The 24,055-nt window shown below is 40.7% G+C and overlaps 2 protein-coding genes across 2 annotated transcripts in view; one reads left to right on the top strand and one right to left on the bottom strand.

The window, feature by feature from the left end:
• LOC121524927 (astrotactin-2-like) overlaps positions 1-24,055 on the bottom strand; it is a 615,575-nt gene that overhangs the window by 102,555 nt on the left and 488,965 nt on the right. Inside the window, exon 17 of the mRNA XM_041810517.1 lies at positions 6,235-6,557. Within this exon, the coding sequence (XP_041666451.1) occupies positions 6,235-6,557 (323 nt within the window). The remainder of the gene's footprint in view (positions 1-6,234; positions 6,558-24,055) is intronic.
• Positions 14,741-22,344, top strand: trim32 (tripartite motif containing 32). Its single transcript, XM_041810518.1, has 2 exons — positions 14,741-14,818; positions 17,088-22,344. Exon 2 carries the CDS (start codon positions 17,097-17,099, stop codon positions 19,143-19,145), a length of 2,049 nt encoding a protein of 682 aa, XP_041666452.1. The 5' UTR covers positions 14,741-14,818; positions 17,088-17,096; the 3' UTR covers positions 19,146-22,344.

Below are 24,055 nucleotides of genomic sequence, written 5' to 3'. Positions count from 1 at the left end.
ATTTTAAATGCTAAAAATATATTCATAAAAAGGTCTTTTTGAATGCTTTATATGCTGTGATTGTGTCAAAACTTCTGGTCAGATTTTCTGTTTTAAATCGAATGTTGAAATCCATGTTTTGGACATAGACATTACTCTAGTAGCTGTTGTTTACGGTGGTGGTAGCTTGTACTCTAAACTGACAAACACCGTCTGCTAGCTGAAGCCTTCTCCCTCCACATAACTGACCAGAAGCATCTACATTCACCATTGTTTTCACTAGGAGGGTCATTATCTTCACTCTGGTATCACCACAATGGTGTTTCAATGACAATGACAGGGAATGAAAGCAACAAAATCTAACTTTTTGATTTTAAATTGTACTTTGCCAAAATGGTCTAATACCTTTCATAGGGAGCACCTAGCCCATTTCCACAGAGTTCCCAAATTCTCTGCTTTCAGCACTGTGTAACTTCAGCAGTTCTTTTGCCACATATATGTACAGCTTTATGGCACTGGTTCACACACCAGCCTTCAGCTGAACAGAAGCCAGTTAGACCGTCATATTAAAGTTAAATATTATGGCTGAGGCTGTCACATGGAGAAGACCAGAATATTCATTGAAGTTATTTGCTTTAAATGCTGGGATGATTTGCTGTTTGGATATTCAAGGAACTTTGCTTGGATTGCTTATTTATTATCAATAATTTTTATGGAAAATTCAGGAATATATTTACATATTTTGGAGGGTTTCATCTGAAGTTTTGTGGAAATTTGCTTTAAATATTTTTAAGGCATTTCATGGGAATTTAGGAAATGTGTTTACATTTTTTTAAATTTGATTGGGACCTTGGAGGGTTGGGATTGTCTTTTGAAATTTTCAGACATAGAAATTTCAGATAATTTGTCTCGATGTTTGGATAATTTTGTCATTTTTATGGAATTCTGGGGAATGTATTTGTAATTTTTTAAGAATTTGCTGAGAAATTATAGGGGGAATTCACTTGAAAATTCTCATGGACTTACAAAGATCTTTCTTTGCAAAATTGTAATTTTGTGATATATTTTTACTGAAAGGTTTGAGGACTATTTAAAAGAAATGTTGTGGTACTTATCATGGGATATTTTAAAGGTATGTTTAAGAATTTTCACAGAAATTTTAGGAAAATTTGTTTCAAATTTTAGGGAATTTGTTTGGGTTTTGGAACAGAAAGTTTCCAAGAAATTTCTTTTCAAAGACAAGGCTGATGTTTCAACTTATCAGGTCTTACTTATCCCAGATAGGTGATAGAAACTAAAAACGCTCAAGTCCAAGAAGGTTAAAATAACGATGGTTAGGAAATTCATTGAATGGGTTTCCATGGCTGAATGCAAGTCTTGCATCTTATTCCCAGCGTCGGATGGAGTGGTGTGAAGCACATTGACACAGGAGTGTGCGATGGGCAAGTCTGGGTTTGACGGATGCTGTTAGAAAGTTACATGCCTCACTGCTTTGTGCCAACTGTGAATTTTGAAGGAGGGATAATGGTATGGGGCTGTTTTTCATGGTTTGGGCTAAGCCCCTTATCTCCAGTGAAGGCCAATCTTAATGCTTCAAGACATTTTGGACAATGCTAAGATTCCAAATTTGTGGCAACAGTTTGGGGAAGGCCCTTCTCTGTTTAAACATGACTGTGCCCCAGTGCACAAAGCAAGGACTATGAAGACATGGTTTGATGAGTTTGGTGTGGAAGAACTTGACTGGCCCAGACAGAACCCTGACCTCAACCCCATCGGGCACCTTTGGGAACAGAGATTACAATCCAGACTTTCTTGTCAAACATCAGTGCCTGGCCTCAGAAATGCTCTACAGAATGAATCGGCACAAATTCCCTCGGGTTTTAGACACTAACAAAGTACAATTTGCACAAAATCTTGTAATATTAGTGTACCAAGTAAATCGGCATACTTTTTGGTGTCTTGCAATGTCATTGCTGGCTTTGCCATCCTCTGCATAGTCTAAGGCCCCAAAACTTCATGTTTGCATGTGCACAATAGAGAAACTTCACTCAAATAAGTACTCCAATCATTGCACCCATCCCTAGTCTATATAAGCATGATAGGGGCCATACAAAGTCGTGCATACAAACGTAAACACAAAAAGGTAAGACTGCTGGATGACTAAAGGTCTATTTTGATGTCTTCAGGGGATTTAAAGTAAAAAAAGAACCTCATCGCTGAGAAAGCTTTTGCACCATGGCATCTGTCTTTCCTGATCGAGCCAGCCGAGTAGAAAGATACTCTCACGCAAAAGTGTGTGTGAGATGGACACACACGAAGACAGAAAGAGAGCGAGGATATGTGTGGCAGGTTGTTGTGTCGCTCGTCTCTAATGCAATATACGTATGTGCCTTAGCGGCGGTCGCGGCCAAGAGAAGAAGCGAAGGATAGTGGGGGTAAAGAGGGAGCAGAGTGATGGACTCCCCTCCCTCCCAAGAGGTCGATGACATCAATAAGAAGCTAATAATCCTACCTCCAGCTACCTCGCAAGGGCTTGCCAGAGCGATCCACTGCAGTCTACCCCCTCTTCTCCTCCTCCGCCTCCTCCTCCTCCTCATACATCTCACTCCTTACAGCCCCAGAAGACCACGGGGTTGGGCAGGGAGGAGAGAAGGATGGAAAGAGAGGTGTTTGGAAGAGAGGGAAAAGAGACATTTTTGCTCTTCCTCACGTTTAGCTATCGATGAGGCCCGCTAGGGATCGTCTGCTATTGATTGTGCCTTCTTTTCTTTGGGGCTGTGGTACTTGTTATGGGCGGCACGTACAGGAGGCTTTGTTGTATGTGTCTGTGTGATTGTGAGTGCATAAACATACACATGTGCGCATTTTTTTTGCCTCTGGTATTACTGCTGCCCTCAGTAATTTCAGAAGGTAATTAGATGCTTGATTTCGGAACCGGTCTGTGAGTCACCTGCACAGAGAAACCATGAACCGGATAGCATGGCAAGACAACGTCAAGATGAAGCCCAAACGGAGCAAAATATGGCAATTGAAATGTTAAATGAAGCCAGAGCCCCCTCCTAAATTACCTTATGGAAAAGAAATCTAATATGATTAAGTTTTTCTGCATAAAGACTCCAAGACTTTTCATACAGGATGAATCATAAATGTGGCCATTAAGCTGATATTACATTCATCTCTGTATGCTTGTTTAGATACACACATATCTCACACATCGACTTTCCCACAAGAGGAGAAAAGTATGATGTCATCTTTTTTATGCCCCCTGTATTACAGTGCTGATTTCCACTTGGAAAAGTTAACCAACTAATGCCACCTAGAGGCGACTGGCTCCAACTGCAACATTATAAGACTTCAGAGGACAATGAATTTGTACAGTATGAGGACATTACGCCACCTCCATAGGGCATTACACTGTATATAAAGGAAATAGACTGTAGAAAGTAAATAAGGGCCTAAAGTGTATCTTGTTTTGCACAGGGAGGCACATTGCTATTTTTCTGCATGTTTAATAATGACTAACTATACATCATTAATCCCTAAGGGAAATTTCAGGTTTGCACTCTGTTATTGGGAGACATGCTCGACTGAAATACACACATGCACAACCAGAATGCATTTATGAAGAGATGTCAGTGTAAGGCAAGGGTGTCCAAACTATGGTGCTTTGTGCATTTTTAATTGGCCCACAGCAAACTGTAAAACAAAGGAAAAATGGCCCACATTAAAACATGAAGCTTGTGCTTGACTGTGTATTTTATCTGCTTTCTCATTGATAGACAAGGATATTTTTGTGTCACCGTGGGGGCTCGTCCGGGAAGGTAACACAAAACTATACTCTTCTGTCAATAAGAAAACACAAAAAAAATATAGTTTGTGAAGATGGTATGAATTACCTACTATGCTAATTCTGTAAACAAACATATTGACACAACAGTTTATTGTCATGCATCTTTTCGTGACTTAAAATCTTTACCTAAATTGGACTTGACTGACTAACTTTGATATCATATAGGAGAGGTATTTGAAAGTGGCCCCACCATCCTTCAGGTTTTTTGTATGTGGCCTTCAGTGGAAATAGTTTGGACACCTCTAATGTAAGGGATCTCCAGACAAGGGTGCCAAGTAGTTGCAGGTCTGCAGTGCCTCGCATAAGGGCACCTTGTCACTGACCAGGGAGTCAACTGGCACCTCTCCAGTTCTAAGACCAATTTCCATACTTTTGTCCATAATGGGACTTGAACCCTCAGCTATCCCAATGGGAAATGCACTTAAGCTTGCGTATATACCTGACTTTTTTAAGTTGTTTTCAACACTGCCGGTCACAGTTACCCATTCATATCTATTCACACATCAATAGAGAAGGCTGCTATGTCAAGTTCCTCACCCTAGGATACAGCTGAGGCTCAAACCCCTGAGTTTCCAGTGTCAAGACAGTCAACCCTACCACTGATTCATATTTGCCACCAAACCAACCCAAGTTCCAACAGACTGAGTGTGGTGGTGTCATCACACGTCAAGTTAAATGGAAAATTAGCAACAAAGGTTGAGAGTTTTACTTAGATTACCTAATTTGTTGAATCCCAACCTGGGTTCCTGGTCTTTTGATAAGAAAAACATGCATAGGTCTTTTTTAGGGTTTAATCAGAGAAACAATTAAAATCGATGTTGATTTTTGACAGAAATGTGTCACTTTCTTTTCATGTGAGTCATGGGGAGGCTCAGCTTTTCTTAGGTACATCCAGAGAGGGCTCCAAGAAAAAGAGGTTGGGAAACACTGACCTAATTCTATTTATTTAATACAATTTTTGACCTCATAAGTCACTACTAAAGTAAAATAATATGTGAAAAGATAACATTAGATAGCATACGATTCAACTAAACAATACTATAAAATACCATAGGATAAGAGATAATACGTTATGTTATGATCAAGGCTGGAAAGCTTTCTGTGGCAGTGGTCCCCCCCCCCCCCACATATCTAAGAAGAGCTGCAGGACCCCCATTAAAAAAGTGACATGTTGTTGTCAAATTACACACAAATTCAAATTGTTTTCATTGTTCAAAGACAAACACAATAGCCAAACACACAAGTGTTGTTAGCAAAAGACCCTGGTATGAACCATTAATATGGGCTTTATCATGATATTAGGTAGTATGAGTGAACCTTATTTTAACAACCATGGAGCAGACAGGCCATCGTGCCTCCCCTGGAATTTTTGGCACCACAAGGAAGTGATGCTAGAATGCATATGCATCCTGGGACTGTATCCAGCATTTTCTCTAACTAAATACACCTTATGGTGTGAACAAAAGGGACCTGGACCACTTGATGGAACCATGAATTCTGCTCTCTACCAGAAAATCCTGGAGGAGAAAGTCCAGCCATCAGTTCATGGCTTCAGGATCAAGCATATTTGGGTTATGGAGCAGGACAATGATCCCAGACACACTAGAAAGTCCACCTCTGAAGTGACTGAAAAAATAAATGAAGGTTTTGGAGTGCGATCGCGCTCCAAAACGCATTGCCAATTTTTACTACAAGTAGGATCTATCTTGGATCTCTAGAGATGAAGCCTATGTGGGACAACATAGAGACTCATATCAGCTGATCCACACATGAAGTTCACATGGGCAATCACAGGTGGGACAACCATGGAACCCAAGGACAAACCCACATGGAACTCATACTGTAGTCCACATATAAGCCACGTGGGACATGCTGGCTTGGTCCAAACTAATTGAATAACCCTGTGGAATGGTATGATATGGTATAGTCCGGTACAATATGATAAGATACGATAAAGTAAGGTATGGTACCGTACAATGAGATGAGAAGTGAAGAGATGAGATGAGAGTTTTAATTCTCATTAATTTTTTTAATTAATTTTATGTCTTTAAAAAAATGTTAGTTCTTAATCTGTGCTTCCACTTGTGATTTTTTTTGGCCTGCCTGCTCGAACTTGCTGCTTTTGTAAGGATGTTGTAAAGTGGTGTTTTTTGTGTGCGCAACACAACTTAGGTTAAAAATTGTATAGCACCTTTCAAGGAACTGTGGATTTCTAAGTGGTTTGGATAAGGATAACAGGATGGAAAATAAGAAAAATTCAAGTAAGACAAAAGAATTCAACAGTAAAACATTGAAATTCTAGAATTCTAGTGATAAAACACAGTAAGGAGTAAAATGAGACAAGATAAACACTGAGGACAAACCGTACCTCACAGTCACTTTTCCTCCCCCCGCTTCTTTCTCACCTCTTTGGTGACGTTGTCTTGGACCAGGCTGTAAAGGGGCACCACGCGGGTGACCTCCAGCAGCACCGGGATGGGTGAAGGCTGCTCCCCGCTCCTGCTGCTCCCGGCGTGGCCTCTCCCTGACACTCCTCCCATCACGGCCTGGTGATGGCACAGGTGGCAGCCAGCTGGGCAGCTCCCTTTCTCCTCGCAGCGGATCTCCACGCCGTTCACCATGTCGTCAGACAGCAGCTGGCTCTTCTGCAGCGCCGACAGGTAGCTGATGAAGGGGACCGACTTCAGCTCGCGACGCCCACCGCCGACAACCCCCTGGTCTGTTGCCTCTGCAGGAGACAAAGGATAAAGATAAAGACAGTTAACCTCAATATCTTTGAACATACATGTACAAAGAGGTGCAAAACACCCAGAAGTACTCATTCCTCTCCACCTAAACTTTTCCTCATCTTTATTTCCACCAATTCATAAATCATCACATGGAGCAGCAAAGATCATTCACAGTCCCTTAATGCATTCACATCTGGATTTACTTTTACTTGCTGCCAAGGAAAAGAAGAAAAAACAACAACTAATCCCTTACTGTCATCAGCTTTCATACACGAAAGATGAATGAGTCAGGAGGAGGTAGGAGGGGGTGTCAATGGTTTCTTCTCCTGAGTGTCAATTACCACTGTTTGATGTTCTCACTGGAATTGTGCGTGTGTGTGTTGGGGGGTCTTTCTCCTTGTTTCCTCTCTAAATGAGAAAACAACCCACCGTGCAGAAAGAAGAGGCAGTGACAGGAGAGAATTCTACTTGTGTTTCACTCTGAGGACACATCAGGCCACATGTTACAGTGGAGCACATCTGCCATCTGTGCTGATGGTGCAGATGTGATTTTGAGTCGGTTTACTGAACAAGAGCAAAGAAAACATATGGGCTATACTTGTGAGTGAAAAAAGCGTTTCTAGTGACAGAAAAAGGAATTCATGTTGTTCAAGGATAACCCGAGAAAATACCAAATGCAGTTTTTAAATGATGATTTCAATTATTAAGGAAAAAAAGCTATCTTGCCCTATGCTTAAAAAGTAATCCCCCCTTGTTAAATCATGAATTAACTGTGATTTACCACATTTTATGGAAAGCTTCAATACAACCTGTCTGACAAAGTAAAGTTGGCTAAAAGATATCAAACAGCAAAACATCATGCCACGATCATAGAAATACAAGAACAGATGAAAAACAAAGTTATAAGCCATTTCTGAGGCTCCAAGACCCCAGCAAACCATGGTGAGAGCCATGATCCACAAATAGAGAAAATTTTGAACAGTGGTGAACCTTACCAGGATTGGCTGGCCTACCAAAATTACTCCAAGAGCGCATCAATGACTCATCCAGGAGGTCACAAAAGAACCCAGTACATCTAAAAACCTGCAGTCCTCACTTGACTCAGTTAAGGTCAGTGTTCATGTTTCAACAATAAGAAAGAGACTGGGCAAAAATGGCATCCTTGAGAGACTTCCAAGGCCAAAACCATGGTGACCAAACCATGGTGAGAGCCATGATCCACAAATGGAGAAAACTTGGTACAGTGGTGACCCTTCCCAGGAGTGGAAGGCCTACCAAAATTACTCCAAAAGTGCAATGACGACTCATCCAGGAGGTCACAAAATAACAAAAACAACATCTAAAGATCTACAGGCCTTACTTGACTCAGTTGTTGTCAGTGTTCATGATTCAGAAACGAGAAAGAGACTGGGCAAAAATGGCATCCATGAGAGGCTTCCAAGGCCAAAACCACCTGACCAAAAAGAACACAAAGACTCATCTCACATTCGCCAAAAAAATCCTTGGTGATCCCAAGACATTTGGGAAAATTGCTGCTTACTGACAAGACAAAAGTTGAACTTTTTGGACGGGGGCATCCCATTACATCTGGTGCACAACTAATGCAACATTTCATAAAAAGAACATTATACCAGTAGTAAAACATGGTGATGGTGGTGCCATCCAAACCTACCTGGCCATATGTGAAGAAAGAAATCCAAGAAGAGATGAGAAACAAAGTCATTTTCATCTCAGCCCGGAAAGGGTCACAAGGCCTAGGTGTCGGGACTTCAGCAAACCAAGGTGAGAGCCATTATCCACAAATGGAGAAAACTTGGAAGAGTGGTAAACCTTCCCAGGAGTGGCTGACCTACCAAAATGATTCCAAGAGCGCAATGACAACTCATCCTGGAGGTCACGAGAGAACCCCCGAACATCTAACCATCCAATTCTGCTCTCTACCAACAAACCCTGGAGGAGAATGTCAAGCCATCTGTTTGTGGCCTCAAGCTCAAGCGCACTTGGGTTATGTGGCAGGACAATGATCCAAAACACACCAGCATGGAGGTTTTGAAGTAGCTTTGTAAAAGCCAAGACTCAAATCTGATTGCGATGCTGTGGCATGACCTTAAACTGGCTGTTGATGCTTAAAAATCATCAGATGCGGCTGATTTCAAACAGTTCTATTAAGAAGAGTGGGCAAAAATTCCTCCACAAGTGAAAGAATAATTGCCAGTTATCGCAAATGCTTGTTTGCATTGGTTGCCACCAATTGTAGCACAACCAGTTATTAGGTTTAGGGGGCGATTACTTTTTGCATTGGGCCAGGTAGGATTGGATGGTTTTCTCTGTTTTTCTCTAATACTTTTTTCCTAGCACTGTATGTAGGTGGCAACAGACTCAATCTGTGTACCTCAATGTAGTAGACTAAATGCTGATTTTTGTTGCATTTGTTTTAGACTTTTACATATTTTAGATTCTTCATATGTTTTAACTAGCTGCCCATTTTCTGAATATATATCATTTTGGCTGCTTAATTTCAGCAGCCCTTTTTGGCTATTTTACCAGACATCGGAAAAAAAGTCTAAACACACATGGAAATGTTAAGGTTGCAATCACACAAACCTGCTCCTATGCATAAATAGACCTATGGATAAATCAATATGAAGGCAGAATAAGTATAGTATTACAAGGGTGCATTCAAACACAAAAAGAGATCACATAAACACACACAGACCAAGTAAAAATAGAGAAACCCTAAACCTGAGGTGGGCACCATAGCAGGAAAAGCCCTTGACATTACTCAAGGCGGAGTAATGGGACCAATTAGGGTTAATATTTTAAATGACTTATTTCCTGTGAACAGTTTTAATGACAGTGAACTCAAACATCTGTCAAACTATTCTCAGTGGTAAAAAAAGACAACCTGAACTCAATGTGTTCATGTGAGAAAGAGAAAAAGACGGTGAAAAAACAAGCCCTAATGTGTGTACATGTGCAATTTCACTCCTGTTATGTCAGCAATGTTAAATAAGTTAACCCAAGACCGGGGGCATGTAAACTTTTGAGCTTTCATTTTTCTCACTGCTGACATGAGCTCCACCAGGCAGATGTTTGAAGCTCTAAGAGAAAGAAAACACAGATGGAGATGTTTTAAAAGACTTTTGAACTTATGCTGTGTGCAGGGAAAATCACAGAATGGTAAATGTGACATTTCAGACAAGCAAATAAGGCATGAAAAAATACAGACTTTATTTCAATCACAGATCTACGATTTGACTCAAGCCTGCGAAAAGTTTAGCTCTTGTTCCTATTTTTTGTTTTACACTGCAAATGACACACACTGTGTGGACAAAAGTATTCAGCCACCTGATGATTACGCCACTTACATTGCATTCCAATACATGTACTTTAATATGGAGTATATATGTGGGAATTTATTCTCCAGCTCAAGCACTGATGTTCAACAAGAAGGCCTGTTCATCCCAAAGGTGCTTGATGGGGTTGAGGTCAGGGCTCTGTGTGGGCCAGTCAAATTTTTTCACACCAAACTCATCAAACATGTTTGATGTACACATAACTGTGTCCCAGTGCACAAAGCAAGAACTTCTTGCTTGCCTGAACTGCTGCCACAAAGTTGGAAGCATAGCATTGTCCAAAATGTCTTGGTATGCTGAAGCATTAAGAATGGCCTTCACTGGAGACAGGGGGCTTAGCCTTGGGCCTCACAGAGGGGTGCTAACTCAAAATAACCCCCGACAATCGCTCTTAAAATGCCCTCTTTGACACCCATATGGGTAGAAAAATGCATATACCTGAAAGGATGATAAATTAACCCCGGAAGGTAAAATAGTCCGATGCTGACATACTATTCCTGTGTGAACTCGCAGTTCTCCTGTGATCTCTCATTTCTGATCATGGCTGTCGTCTTATGTGGTTAGACAGAGGTTAATGCTATGAGAGTCCCTGGCTTGGCAAAGTTTGGAAACCCCAGCATAAAAGATTTGACACATCTAAAAACTGCAAAAAGTTTGGTTTCTTTCTGTTCCCTCGATACATGTTACAGTTTCAATGTGTAAGAGAGTTGCTTTATTATTAAACCCTTTCTTTCTGCAAAAAATGTTATGCTTACTTGACTGCGAGAAACCCAAACTCAGTCCAAAAGAATGGATGTGTTTTATATGAGCAAAAGAAAGTGAAAAACATTCACTTTGCAAGTGTGCAGCCAAAAGACCAACTTTTAAAGGACAGTTTGAAGGATGACATGACTTTAGCCTTCAATAGAGGCCTCTTATGTTGGACTGACTAAACCTTAATAATAGAATACATTCCTTTGTTGACTTTGTGTTTACAATTAACATTGCATTAAGAGATCCTACATCATTTATTTGAACAGTGAGGCTAATTAAAAGTTTACTTGTTCTAAAGACTCAAAGTCTAAAATGATGGATATATGTTCCACGTGAAGAGAAAGACAAACATTAAGTTCCTTTAAACTTCGCTTGATGGATTTCTGCATAAATAAACAGCATGTAACTCAATAAAGGTAAAATATACAATTAAGATACAGACTTATAAGAGGGAAATGTGAAGAAAAGGCATGGTTATAAAGCTAAAACTCACAGAAAAGCAAATAAGCTGTATAAATTTAGGGATAAGTGGGGTCATGGGTCCAGAGTCTGGTAAGTTGGATTAAACATGTTTATCTAACTAATCTGAAGTATATTGGAGTCAGCTTTATGAAAACACAATGTAAAACAAATCCTGTAATATTCAGATATTAAATGTACGCGGCACCTCAGGTCAACGATATGTTCATATTCCCGGAAAAACCAGCCAGGACACGACCCGCTGTCCTGAAATGCAGGCCTGACCCTGGTGTGTACATTTGTGTGTGAGGGAAAATTGAAAATCTATATACATCTATTTATGTATGTTCTTGCGGCTTCCTCGCTGTGTGCTTCTCTGTAACCCACTGGCAAGCAGTTGAAAGGGGGGGTTGGTAACTTCATGTGCAACAGTATGTAAACAGGCTCAAGGGGTGGCCCATGAGCCCAATTACATGGACTTCTTGAGGAAACACAGACACCGAAATGAGCCCTCACAATAGAGCCCCCGCAGCTCAGGTCGGCTGTGGCTAGCCAGGCCCGCTCACTCTCGCCCTCTTTAACTCATTTCACCCCGGATTACATTTGTTTACGATGTAAACAGATGCGTTTCATGAAAGGTTTGGCACTTTCACGTATTTGCGGTGGGAAATAAAACACAGCTGAGGTAATGCGATTGTCAAAGTCAGCTGGAATTAATAGTGCACGCTCTTCCTGAACAATATTGTTTCCCCCATTTATCTTTATTTACTTTGGGAACTTTACAGCTTCTCCTTGTTTTATTTAAGTGCCTTTATAATAAAGACTGTTTTGAATCTGGTAGCAAACCGCTGTAACATACAATTTCCATCTGGGATCCCTGTGTCTGTTTATTTGTGTTTGTGCAACGTACAGCTCCATTTGACCAGCAGTGGCACCCCCTCACAAGGACCAATTTAATTGGACCACATGTATTTTCATGCAATTAAAGGACTCAAATAAGTTATGACATCTCTTCGCCCTGTGGAATAATTGTGATGCTTGTGCAACACTTTCCTGTCATCAAACAGAGCGAGGAGATAAATGGAAAGAATTGGCCGGCCATTGATCTTACACTGTCTCTGTTAATTAAAATGTCTTTGTAGACGGGCTGCGATATAATTACTCATCAGGGACACATCCCTTCCAGCCAGGGTTATGTTGCCTGGGCAACAACAGCAAAAGCGTCAGATCTATTTCATTAAATACAGATGTTGTTTCAGCTAAAGGAACTGTGAGTATGGTTGTATATGGTTTGACTAAACACTTTGCTTTTCTCTGTGCCAAACTGGGTCAAATTAGTGAAAGCAGTGAATTACAATCAGGCTAAATGGTCGATATAGAAGAATGTTATTGTGACATGTGCCAGAAATCGCTCATACACTTGTACTTTTCAATTAAAAATCATTTCACCTTATATATATATATCGATCAAATGAAAACAGTTATACCAAAATTAGTAGGCAAAAGCCCAGTGGTATTTACTATATACTTAATGCAATCTAAAACTAAATTAACAGTTTATAAAGTATAAAATGTAGAATTTTAATACTGAAATGCCCAATTTGTTTTAAAAATTCTGTTATATTATGTAGTTGATTATTTTCAGTACTGTGCAAAACTTTTAGACATGTTTGGGCAAATAATTGAGGCTGAAGTAAGGCATAAACGTGGCGAATGACACAACCCCATTTGGGCTCTGGATGTCCTTGCATAGGGGCATGGAAAAATAATCTACTGAAAATCTAACAAAGTCCACAACTTTAAGGTGGCGTAAGGGGTGGATGTGGTGAGCAAACACAGCCTTTGGTACCATCAGGGCAGGTAGTGAGGTCACCACAAGTGCTTGTTGTGCTCTGGATGTCCCAAAGGCCCAAAAACTGGCAGCGGTCTCGGTGTGTAATACCAGGGGTAAAAAAGGCCCAGACAAACAGATGCCACTGAGCTTGACCTTAGCCGTCAAGCCAAGTGTTGATATGTGTCAAGCATGACTCTGGCAGTCCTCACCCCATTCCCCAGCCCTGGGTTGTGGCGTGTAGGGGCCACAAATTCAAATTCAAATTCATGGGCCAGATGTAGCCATCGAACAGTCCAGGTGGATCTGGCACTGTGTAGCTCCTAGAGTACGCCTTAAACTAATGCAGAGGACTGTACATCGCTTCAAATATTTCCAACCATTTTCAAACCCAAAGATAAACTTCAATCAAACGGTTGTGATGGGATGTGTTTTGTCATGGCAGCCATGATTAAGTCAAACAACCTTATGGTGTCAAAGACTGCTGCGTAAAAAAGCTGGAACTTCTGCTAACAGTTGCCATTCTGTTACGGCATCATATTCATGCTTTGTGCTGCCTACTCTTGATGGACCACTATTGCTTTGTGTCATTGACTGTGCATTTGGTCACTCCAGCAACCCCCAATAATGTTTCACTCCATCTTGTCATGATGGTGTGGCCCTGAATATATTTCCAGTTCAGGTAGAAATGCACTAATAAACTCTATTCACCTCTGCAGCTTATTTCTTATTCTGAGCTGAGGACTCTATACGCTCCATAAGGTGTATTTACCAAACCCGTGGCTACCAACCTTTTACTCTGCCACCTGAGAGCTACATGAAAAAGAAGCAAGACATTGCTGTTAAAATTAACAATAATTTTCATTGTTTCATCAATAAAACCCCTAGAAAAAAAAGCCTAATTATATGAAATTCATTCGATAAAAGAAAACAGTAGTTTACTGTGGAGAAAATACACCTTATGGAGTTATTTTTTAAATCTGAGTACTTGAGTCAAAACAAGGAATAAGCAGGTTGCCTCTACTTGTCATCTTTTGTTATTATTTTGACTGAGAACCCTCTAGCAGTTTCAAATCCATAGTTCCATATCAGCACTTTAATTTATTTATTGCAAGGTCTAAATCTACTCATATAGACCTGTGCTAGGTCTATATGAGTAGATTTAGATGCTATTAATAAGGACAATGTCTGTAAGTGATTTTGATTGATTGATAAATGTCATAAATTACAAGAGATATGAACTTTTTTTTTAGACAGTGTGGACCTAGGAGGAGTAATCACTGTCTCACATGGTCCTGTTTTGTCGGGGGCTTTTTGGATTTTCTAGAAGACTTTCACTGACATCTAGTGGTCTATTTTTGTACGTACAGGTTTACAGCTTTAAAATGAAACAAGTTACCACATCTGGATGTTTTTTACACACTGGTAGCCTAAAGGTTCTATGAGTCCTATAAGGTTTTAAATAAATTGTTCTCTTGTTAATTCAAATAAATAAATAATTTTTGAAATCAATAAAATGCCCTTTGTTGGCAGTGTCTTAAGTAAGGGAATGTGAGTAATAAGGAGAGATATCAGTGAATCTCTTTTATCTGGAGATTTGCGTTTTAAAAGTCAAATATACGGGATTTACAGGCTTCATCATTGCTGTATGTGGATCAACTGAACGTTGCCTTGCATGCCACTGTACGTCAGCCAATGAAAATAAGCGTAGGGTTCAGCACTGTGCGTGTTACGTAACAGCCCCGGCTCTGCGTACGTGACGTCGTCAACACTGCAGTCTCTCTCTACCAGCTGCAGTAGCAGAAGCACAGCACGCCCATCCAAACCTCTGTATTTCCAACCAGCTAACACTGAAGAAAAGGTAACGTTTCAGAGCTGGAATGACTAAAGAATAATACTAAAAGGAGCTGCTTACTTTACCTTTTAATGCATGTTGACCAAAAACAGTCATGTGAGAGTTTTAATAACATTGTCGCGGTGTCAAGGGGAGCAGCGTTACCGTATGTTGTGTACAGCGAGGCCTACGGTGTATATGTGTTAAAATATGCGAAATTTTAACGTAATTCATTTGCTGTCTGGACTGCAAGGTCAACCTTTTCTTAAACAGTAAACAAGCAGCGAGGTGCCCTTCGACATGACCTGTTTAGCATGCTTTTCACATACTGCTTATCGCCAATGCAGCTCAGCTAATAGGTAAATAATTCAAATACAGCAGACTAGCTTACCTGCTAATGTCAACATAGCCTTTTCATGGTAACTCTGGCTCACATTTTACTAGCAGCAGGATGTAACGACAGGCATTGAAGCTAATGTTAGCGCTGCATTATCAACACATCCTGCTCTTTTCGGGCAGACAGGTGTCGATGTGTTGTTTCCACATTAACTGGCCATATAATTAGCAGCTTTGAGCAATGTTTATGTCAGCTGCACTGCCGTAAATGACTACTTTGAAACAGGGACACCAGCTATGGCTTCACACTATAAATGTGCATTTACACATAAGCAGTTATTTAGGCCCATGTGAGGTTTATGGGAATGCTCAGTGTTGTGTTCTTACTGGCATACAGTCACACATGAGTGTTACATATTTACAATAATTGCTGTGATTTTTCATATTTCTTAGGTAGAAATGCACAATTAGGAACACTTTTGAGTTAAGAGGACATACTAGTAAAAGTCAGTGATGTAGATACATATTTGAATACAACAGTAACAAATACAGAGGTCCTACACCTAATATTGGAAAGTTTATGGCTCTTACAGTGGCCAAACATTGCAGATACAACATTGTATACTGTCTACATTTTACATTGGTTTAGAAGGTTGCCATGAACAGAATAAATAATGCCAAGTATGATGTACGCAAAAGTGTAAAAATGTACATGTCTATCTAGATGTCAGGGGGGAAAAAAGAAAAATTAAAGTCCTAGACATCAAGTATTTGATAATGTCCTGTTTTTAATATCCAAAAGTTACAGGCGAACTTCTGTACACTGTCTGAATATAACAAAATCATGCACAAACATTCAGTGCTGACATAATTGTGCAGTTTATCCATAGCTAGTTGTGACACCAGCAAAAATCAAACAGTATCAATATCTGTTTTTATACCATCATAACAAAGACCAAAGTCCTATGCAACTTAGATCTGATTAAATGACCAAAAGTTGAAGACACTGTCTAAATTTAACAATTTCAGTGGCAACAATTAGGTTTGGAAATATTCCCAACATATTGGGTTAATTTGGCCAGTGTTGAATACAAGTACAGGCAAAACATAAACAGTAGTGATACCTGTTTTAATACTGAAACACTGTCATCAGCACCTAAAGTTGGATAGGGAAACCACAGTGCACTGTCTAAATTTTAGACATTTATTTGCAAAAAAGAATGCTGAAATAATGCCAACATATTTGTGGAATTGCAACAGTGATAGATATAATACTAGTGAAAAACAAACTACCAATACCCTTTACGGTACCACTGTAACAAAACTGAAGTTTTAGGCAGCTGAAATTGGATAATTTGATGTTTGTGGCATTAAAATTTCTGCACACTGTCCAAATTTAAACAAATTTGTTTGCAAACATTCAATGCTTGAACATATTTGTGCAATTTGGACAGTGCTAGATATGACCATAGCAAAAATCAAACCGTATTGATAGCACTTTTGCTACAACCTTTACAAAAACTGAAGGCCAAAACACCTGGAAGTGAATAATTTCTTGTCTTCAATTATGGTAAATTGAAGGAAGGCTCCACAAACTGTCTAAATCTTACAAATTAATTGTTTTGATTAACAAAAATGATGTTGGGAAAGTCCTGCACATTGCCAGTATTTATCAAATGCATAGGCAGCATTTATGACTGAAAATTTGCCAACATGTTTGTACAATCTGGACAGTGCCCTTTCTCTTTTTAAGGTAGTTTTTACAACAGCAGATCTTAAACATTATTAAAGTTTTGTCAGTTTGTCATTGATGATTAAATTAACAAGATTGTCTTGAATCCTGTTGTAGTGAAAAGTAGCAAAGTATCTACTATTTTGACAGCCTTAGTGTGCTTCACTTTCAGTAAAAGTAAGTAAAATGTCATAAAAATGGTGTCTTCTTTGATGTTTCTCCCACAAGGAAAGAACCATGGCGGCAGCAGCTCCCCCACTGGACCCTGATCTCATGAGAGAGGTCCTCGAGTGCCCCATCTGCTTGGAGACCTACAACCAGGATCAAATGAGACCTAAACTCCTGCAGTGTGGCCACACAGTATGCCGGCAGTGTTTGGAGAAGCTGTTGGCCAACACTATCAATGGTGTGCGCTGCCCCTTTTGTAGCAAAGTCTCCCGCATGAGTAGTATCTCCCAGCTGGCCGATAATCTCACTGTGCTAAAGATCCTAGATTGCACTACATCCTGCAGTGCTGCTGCTGCTGCCCTGATGTGCAAATCCTGCTGTAACCGCCTGCCACGACAGTACTGCCATGATTGTGCCGCTGTTCTCTGTGAGCTCTGTAAAGGAGAGGGCCACCAGCATCAGGGCCATTCAGTCGAGCCGATAAGGGTGGCTGCTGAACAGCGGCGTAAAGAGCTCAGTGCCAAGCTGGCTGCTCTGCGGGACGTAATGGGGGAGATTCAGAAGAAAAAGACAGCGATTGATAACATTTCCAAGTCCTTGAGATTAAAGTACCACACAGTGCAGCAGGACTACACTTCAACAGAGCTACGTCTTCAAGAGGAACTCAAGAGATCTCGCAGGACGTTTACTTCTGCCATGGCTGATGTGGAAAAGCTAAACGGGCAAGTCCTGGAGGAGCAGACGTACCTCCTTAACATTGCAGAGGTAAAAGTTGTGTCTCGCTGCGATTATCTGACAATGCTCGTGAGGCAGAGTGATACAGCTTTGCTAAAGGATGACGGCGGAGGCTGTGACGATGACGACCTGGATCTGAAGAGCACCCTGCCCACTGTGTTCCAGCTGCAAGAGCCCGAGCTGGTCAGAACTGAGCACTCTAAGCCTGTAGAAGTGGGCCATGTGAACACTCATACTTTCACAGTCAGTACCGATGATGACGAGAGTGGTTTGGAGATTCCACTTGAGGCTGATGTAGAGAGTACAGGGGGTGCAGTAGGTGGTGCAGTGGGGCCTTCAGTGGATCTTTACAGAGACATCGACATGGTTGCAGCTGTAGATGACACAGTATGTGGTTCTCCCGGCAACTTTAAGTCCAAATCCATGGATGCAGGCGGGGGATCACCTGGAGGAGCTGGAGCAAGTGCCGCAGTGCCAGTGTGCCAGTTTGTCAAGAAGATGGGCTGCAAAGGAACTCTACCTGGCATGTTTAATTTACCAGTCAGCATCTGCGTAACACCACAAGGAGAGGTGCTTGTAGCTGACCGTGGCAACTACCGCATCCAGATTTTTAACCGCAAAGGATTCCAGCGTGAAATCCGCCGCAATGCCAGCAGCATCGACAACTTTGTCCTGAGCTTCCTTGGTGCTGACCTGCCGAACTTAATCCCCTTATCTATCGCTGTCACTCCTCAAGGCCTGATCGGCGTCACTGATAACTACGATAACTCAGTCAAAGTCTACACTATGGACGGACACTGCGTAGCTTGTCATAAGAACCAGCTGATCAAGCCATGGGGCATTACTGCCATGCCATCAGGTCAGTTTGTGGTGTCAGACGTGGAAGGTGGAAAGCTGTGGTGCCTCGCAGTGGACCGCAATGTAGGTGTGGTCAGCTACAACCGGCTGTGCTCTGCTGTGCGGCCAAAGTTTGTGACGTGTGACGCCGCCGGGACAGTTTATTTCACTCAGGGTCTAGCCCTGAACTTCGAGAAGCGCCACAACGAGCCTCATCTGGAGGGTGGCTTCTCCATTGGCTCTGTGGACACCGACGGCCAGCTAGGCAAGCAACTCAGCCATTTCTTCTCAGAGACAGAGGACTTCCGCTGCATCACAGGCATGTGCGTGGACGCAAACGGGGACTTGCTGGTAACGGACAGCGGCAGGAAAGAAATCCTCCAGTTTCCCAAAGAGGGCGGATTCAAAGTTCTCATCCAGGAAGGGTTGACCTGCCCTGTTGGGGTGGCCACCACTCACAAAGGACAACTGCTAGTGCTAGATTGTTGGGACCACTGTGTGAAAGTCTTCACATACATTCAGAGGAGGCACTCCTCCACTTCCTAGGGAAACAATCCAGACTATCTGCACATGACCTGTAAGGTTTGGTTAGTATGTGATGGTGGGTGGGTGTTTGTGGGAAAGGTAGAAAAACACTGTTATCTGTCACTTTAGTTTGGCTGCAGCCCAAACAGATCTCGCTCTTGCTTTCACTGAGTTATTAAAGAATGTTCTAGTCAGCCTAAAGTATACTGCATTTTAATTTGATTCCTTAAATCAAAAATCAGGGGTCGAGTGCACCAGCAGGGTTCAAATTAAGTTTGGCTTATCTCCTACATTGTACTTAGCTATGGCCAACTTCAATACTTAATTTTATGCCGAGTGCATCAAGTGTAACATTAAGCGGTGATAGCTACAGCCAGTCTTATCATGCGCTTTCACCTGAATATTGTTCCCTTCGTTTAAATTCCTGTCAAACTATTGACATATGATTTGTACAACACAAACCAAAAGAGAGTAAGCCATAATTTCTTGATAGAACCCCCCCAAAAAGCATTTCCATTGTCTGATAAATATCACGTCTCTCACAGGGTTGTCCTGCTCCACTGTCTCTAAGTTTTTTCAATCAAATAAGCCCCTCACACTAAATAGTAGATCACTGTTTTCTTTAAAAGAATTATGACAAAGCCTAGGCCTAGAGAGCAGTGTTTTTAAAAAGTCTGAATTGAGTGAACAGAGAGGCATCCGTTTGCAGACCTCCACAATGGGGCGACCTCGAATATGGGGCAGAAAGTGGCATACTAACCCTTAATTGAGTTTTCTTTGGTTTGTGGTGTGTTATTTTTAATTTTATCCCCGTGCCCCTTACCTTTAAGGTCTGGATGCCTAAGCCTAACCCTCTTTGTATTTTCCTTTGTTAATGGTTTGTTAAATTTATCCCCCTCAGTAAAAATAGCAACTTACCATAACCTCTGACAGCGAGTTTACGTCACTTCCCGCCCCATTGTAAGTCTGCAGCCCAACGCTCCAGATCCTCTTGGGAGAATGAGCTTCTTCAGGGCAGGAACTTCTGTGTTTCTGTCTGACTCATCCCGTATTGAAGTGATATTATTTTGTTTATTTAAATGGAGCTCAACAGCTAAATCAAAGCTTTTCTATCAGTTGACTCTCCCAGTAAACTTCCAGGAATTAGGATGGGGTATCGTTCGGGTCCTCTCCAATGCCAGCACTGAATCAATACTATTTAAAAGGTGCTGGTGCCAAAACGATGCCTGAATTGATACTTTTAAGAGAAAGAAGTGTTTTAAACGCTGGCAGTTGAATAAAGGCTGTCTCTATATGATAAATTAGTCAGAAATAAGATGCCAGTAGGACATGTAAGTAAAGGAAACAGTTGTAAGTCCTTTGAATTGTGTATTTTGTGCCTTCCCTTAGGAGTGATGGGGATAGCATTAGGTAGTGAAGTACCAAAATGAAGCACCAAAATCTGTCTTGTAATCTGGTACGGTAGGTTTTAGATGTGTCGTTACTGGTACCAACTTTGATACCTATCCCTACCAGGCCAATCCTAGACGATTCCCTGTCTCTCTTTTCATTTGTTACTCTGTTACAAGATGTGCTACCACGGTTTCTTACGTTTTATGACCACTGCTGTGCGGTCTTCATCACTTTACATTGATGAAATCTGACTCTTAAACTTACACCAGCTTCCTCCAAAAGTTACACCTGGGCATAATTCAAACATAGATTACATTCAGCTGGTGCACAGGGTATAACTTACAGTCAGATGTAACGTTATGCCCAGGTATACCACCAGCTGGTGCACTCGACCCTGGCTTCTTAAGCTGTTTTCCTTGTCATTGTAATGAGTTATAATACCAAAACACATTTTCTGCATCATTAACATTAAAATAGTGGCAGTTGTCACCTTGATATAAGACACAGAGGTAGATGATGTCAATGCTAAAGCAGGCACAAACGCAGATGAATTTCCTTCCTCATTGCAGACTGTTTGTGATGCATAGCTTTCACGGATTTGGCTCGGTTTTGCAGGAGAATAAAGGGGAGCTGAAAATGAACATGCATTTACATACACAGTGAATCATACCGAGGCTTTTGGCCTGTGAAGCACTTTATTATTGACACAGCACTGTTTCCCAGTGTTGGGTTCAAGTAGCACACTCTGACATTGATGATGCTGAATGCAGCTGGCAGCTTTAAAGTTTACTGTGCAGTTAGCTCATGGCGAAGCAGTAACAAAGGATCAGCATTCATTAAATTGCATTCAGGGAGCATTAAATGTAGGATTTTAGTTATCTAAAGAATAGTCATTCACTGGGCTTGTGTGGGATCTTGGTTTTTACTAACAAGTTAAGAAAATTGTGAGTTTAGGCCTTAATCATCACTTAATTTGGCTTAGTTTGTTACTTTTGTTTGATTTTTTTGTTGAGTATTTTTAATACTGCCCTAGCCAGACCCAAGATAATCAGTTGATCACTTTAAGGAGGATTTTTCAGAGGCAATGGTACAACTTGTCTCTACTATACTCCCATTTAACCTCCCCTTGTGACTTTCCAGCCACAGCCTCACTGAAGTCACAAGGACACTAGTAAAGGTATCCATCTCCAAGATAAGATTCTTGCAATTTGCTTCGGATTCTGTTCCAGCTTTTCTGCTCAGTCAATTCTGTTTCTACATCCCCTTAAGCTTTGTCTGTAGTTTCCATTATGAACCAACTAGCTAAGTTCTGAGGTTCTGGATGAGGTTGTAATTGGGAGGCCTCTAAAACGTCAATGTTGTGTACTTTCTTTTCCCTATAGAATACATGTCCTTCAGTCATATAACACTAATCTATCTGTACATTTAAAGAGCTCATTCGAATACATCACTGACCCAGAGGTCACAGCAGACACCTACGACTTAAACAATGTTTACAAACTTGGTTAAAGCCTGGCGTTTATTCCATAATGCTTGTTCCGTTGCTTCTTTCCTCAAGGCTAGCCGATGGTCACACAATCTTTGGGTGTTAAGAATTACACTTCGAAAGGAAAAGCATGTTTAAAATCCTGCATCACATCGAGGGTTGTCAAAATGCTCAGTCTAAAGTGTTATTAAACGGTACAGTTTATTTAATGATCCATGAAAGTTGTTTTCAAATGCCGTAGCCTCAGGACCCACCATGGCTAATGGCTCATTGTGACTCGTATTTCTGATAAATTTCCATGGCTCTAAATTATTAATGGAAAATAAAAAAAAAACAAAGAGAGCACTGTGCAAACTGCATGAATATGTTAACATTTTGGTAATGAAACATGGCCATAATTTTTGTGCTTTTAGTGTTTACCTAATTCTGGTAGTTAAAGTTACCTCCTGCACTCTATTGGACTTGCAAAAATACGCATATTGGCAGTGTTTTGATTCTACACCTTCATAAAGCAAACAGCTTCTTAAAAGGACAGGGATTCATAAACAGGAAGTGGCTTCAAGGCTGCAACCAATCATGATGATGGATGTTTCCTGGCTGCATAAAACTACCAAAGGACGAAGATGTGATTGTAGATATCAGCTTATAAGTTTAGGTCAGGGGACACTAAGGCTGGAGAAATCCTAGCTGTAAACTACCATGCATCCCCGGCACTGGTTTGACAAATCGGCTGTGCACATCTACAAGATTAGCAATATGGACATGAGATGTAGTGTACACATGTTGGTAGAGGTGGAGGAGGTGTGACGGTCAACACAGCAGCAGTGACAATAATGGCTGGAAGTTTTAAGACAAATTGATAAACCAATTTGCAACTTTTAAACAGAATTTTCGTCCCAGCATGACTGACCAGCTGGGACAGATAATTCTGTTTAAAAGTCGCAATTTAAACCTGTAAAAACAATCAAAAACAGATTGGTGTAACAGTATAAAAAGTGTCAAGTGGTGACTTTCAGCTGAGTGCATCTGTGACTGTTTTTTTTTTATTATAATGGATGTTGTTGGTCAGAAATATCAGGAACAGGCAGAAATAAATTAGTTTTCTTTAGAAAGCATGGGCAGCCTGGAAGAAGCAAGAGAGGAGTTATGAAACTATATATTTTTAGATATTATATAACACATTTACATTTGACTAAATGCATTATTGGATATGTTTTTCCAAAATCTTTTCCATGAACTCACTCCAACATATAGACTTTTAAATACCAACTTATAAACTCTCTAAGACTGGCTATTATAAAAAGGAAGACCTCCAGAAGGCTCAGGAAAGGACAGGCCGAGGGTCTTCCAAAGAAAGCAGGGCTTTCTCTAGGTGTGATAGAAAAAAATATGCGTCACACTATGCTTGCATTTCCTGCAACCCCCAATGAGAATATTTTCACATGAAATACTAATCAAAGGGTAATTCATGATGACTATTTCTGTCTCTTGTAAAGACCACATCCAAGAACACAGATGGCTGAAAGTCGCCAGTTAACACGGTCACAAATTAAACTGATACACTGGGACCATCACATCCGTCATATTAGTCTGATGTTAGAGTTAACATCATAAGTGTCTCCATGTTTGTCGTCTACAGCCTGAGCTCTCTTCTGTACCCTCAAGTGTTTTTTCTCCTTTAATGTGAATCATGTATGGACAAGAATGTTAATCAGAAATCTCATGATGCAGCCGGGTGCAAGTACGTCCTGAAGGTCCTTAAAGCTAGACTACAATCCAAACAGGAGAGGTGAAATGTTCAAATAGATCAAAAGCCCCAAAAATGAACTAACATCATTTTGTCATCCTACTTAAATGTGACGGTCTTAACTACATATAAAGTGAGCTCATAATCAATTTCATGTTTTTGTAATCAAGTGACCTTTTTTTGTTAAATGTTTATGGTTTTTACTGCCTTTTTGGACTATTTTATCCTTTTAGAAATCACTCATTTATGAGTTGGATGATAAAAATGTATTATTAGTTTCTTATTTTGCACTTTTGATTGTTTTTT

Source organism: Cheilinus undulatus, linkage group 17 (assembly GCF_018320785.1).
Source record: "Cheilinus undulatus linkage group 17, ASM1832078v1, whole genome shotgun sequence".
NCBI classification, from domain to species: Eukaryota; Metazoa; Chordata; class Actinopteri; order Labriformes; family Labridae; genus Cheilinus; species Cheilinus undulatus.
The sequence above is the reverse complement of the archived record's forward strand: the minus strand, read 5'-3'. Positions and strand labels throughout refer to the sequence as shown.

What these genes read in the sequence shown, in the direction of transcription:
- trim32 (XM_041810518.1), top strand. Translation starts at nt 17,097, where the DNA reads ATGGCGGCAGCAGCTCCCCCACTGGACCCTGATCTCATGAGAGAGGTC.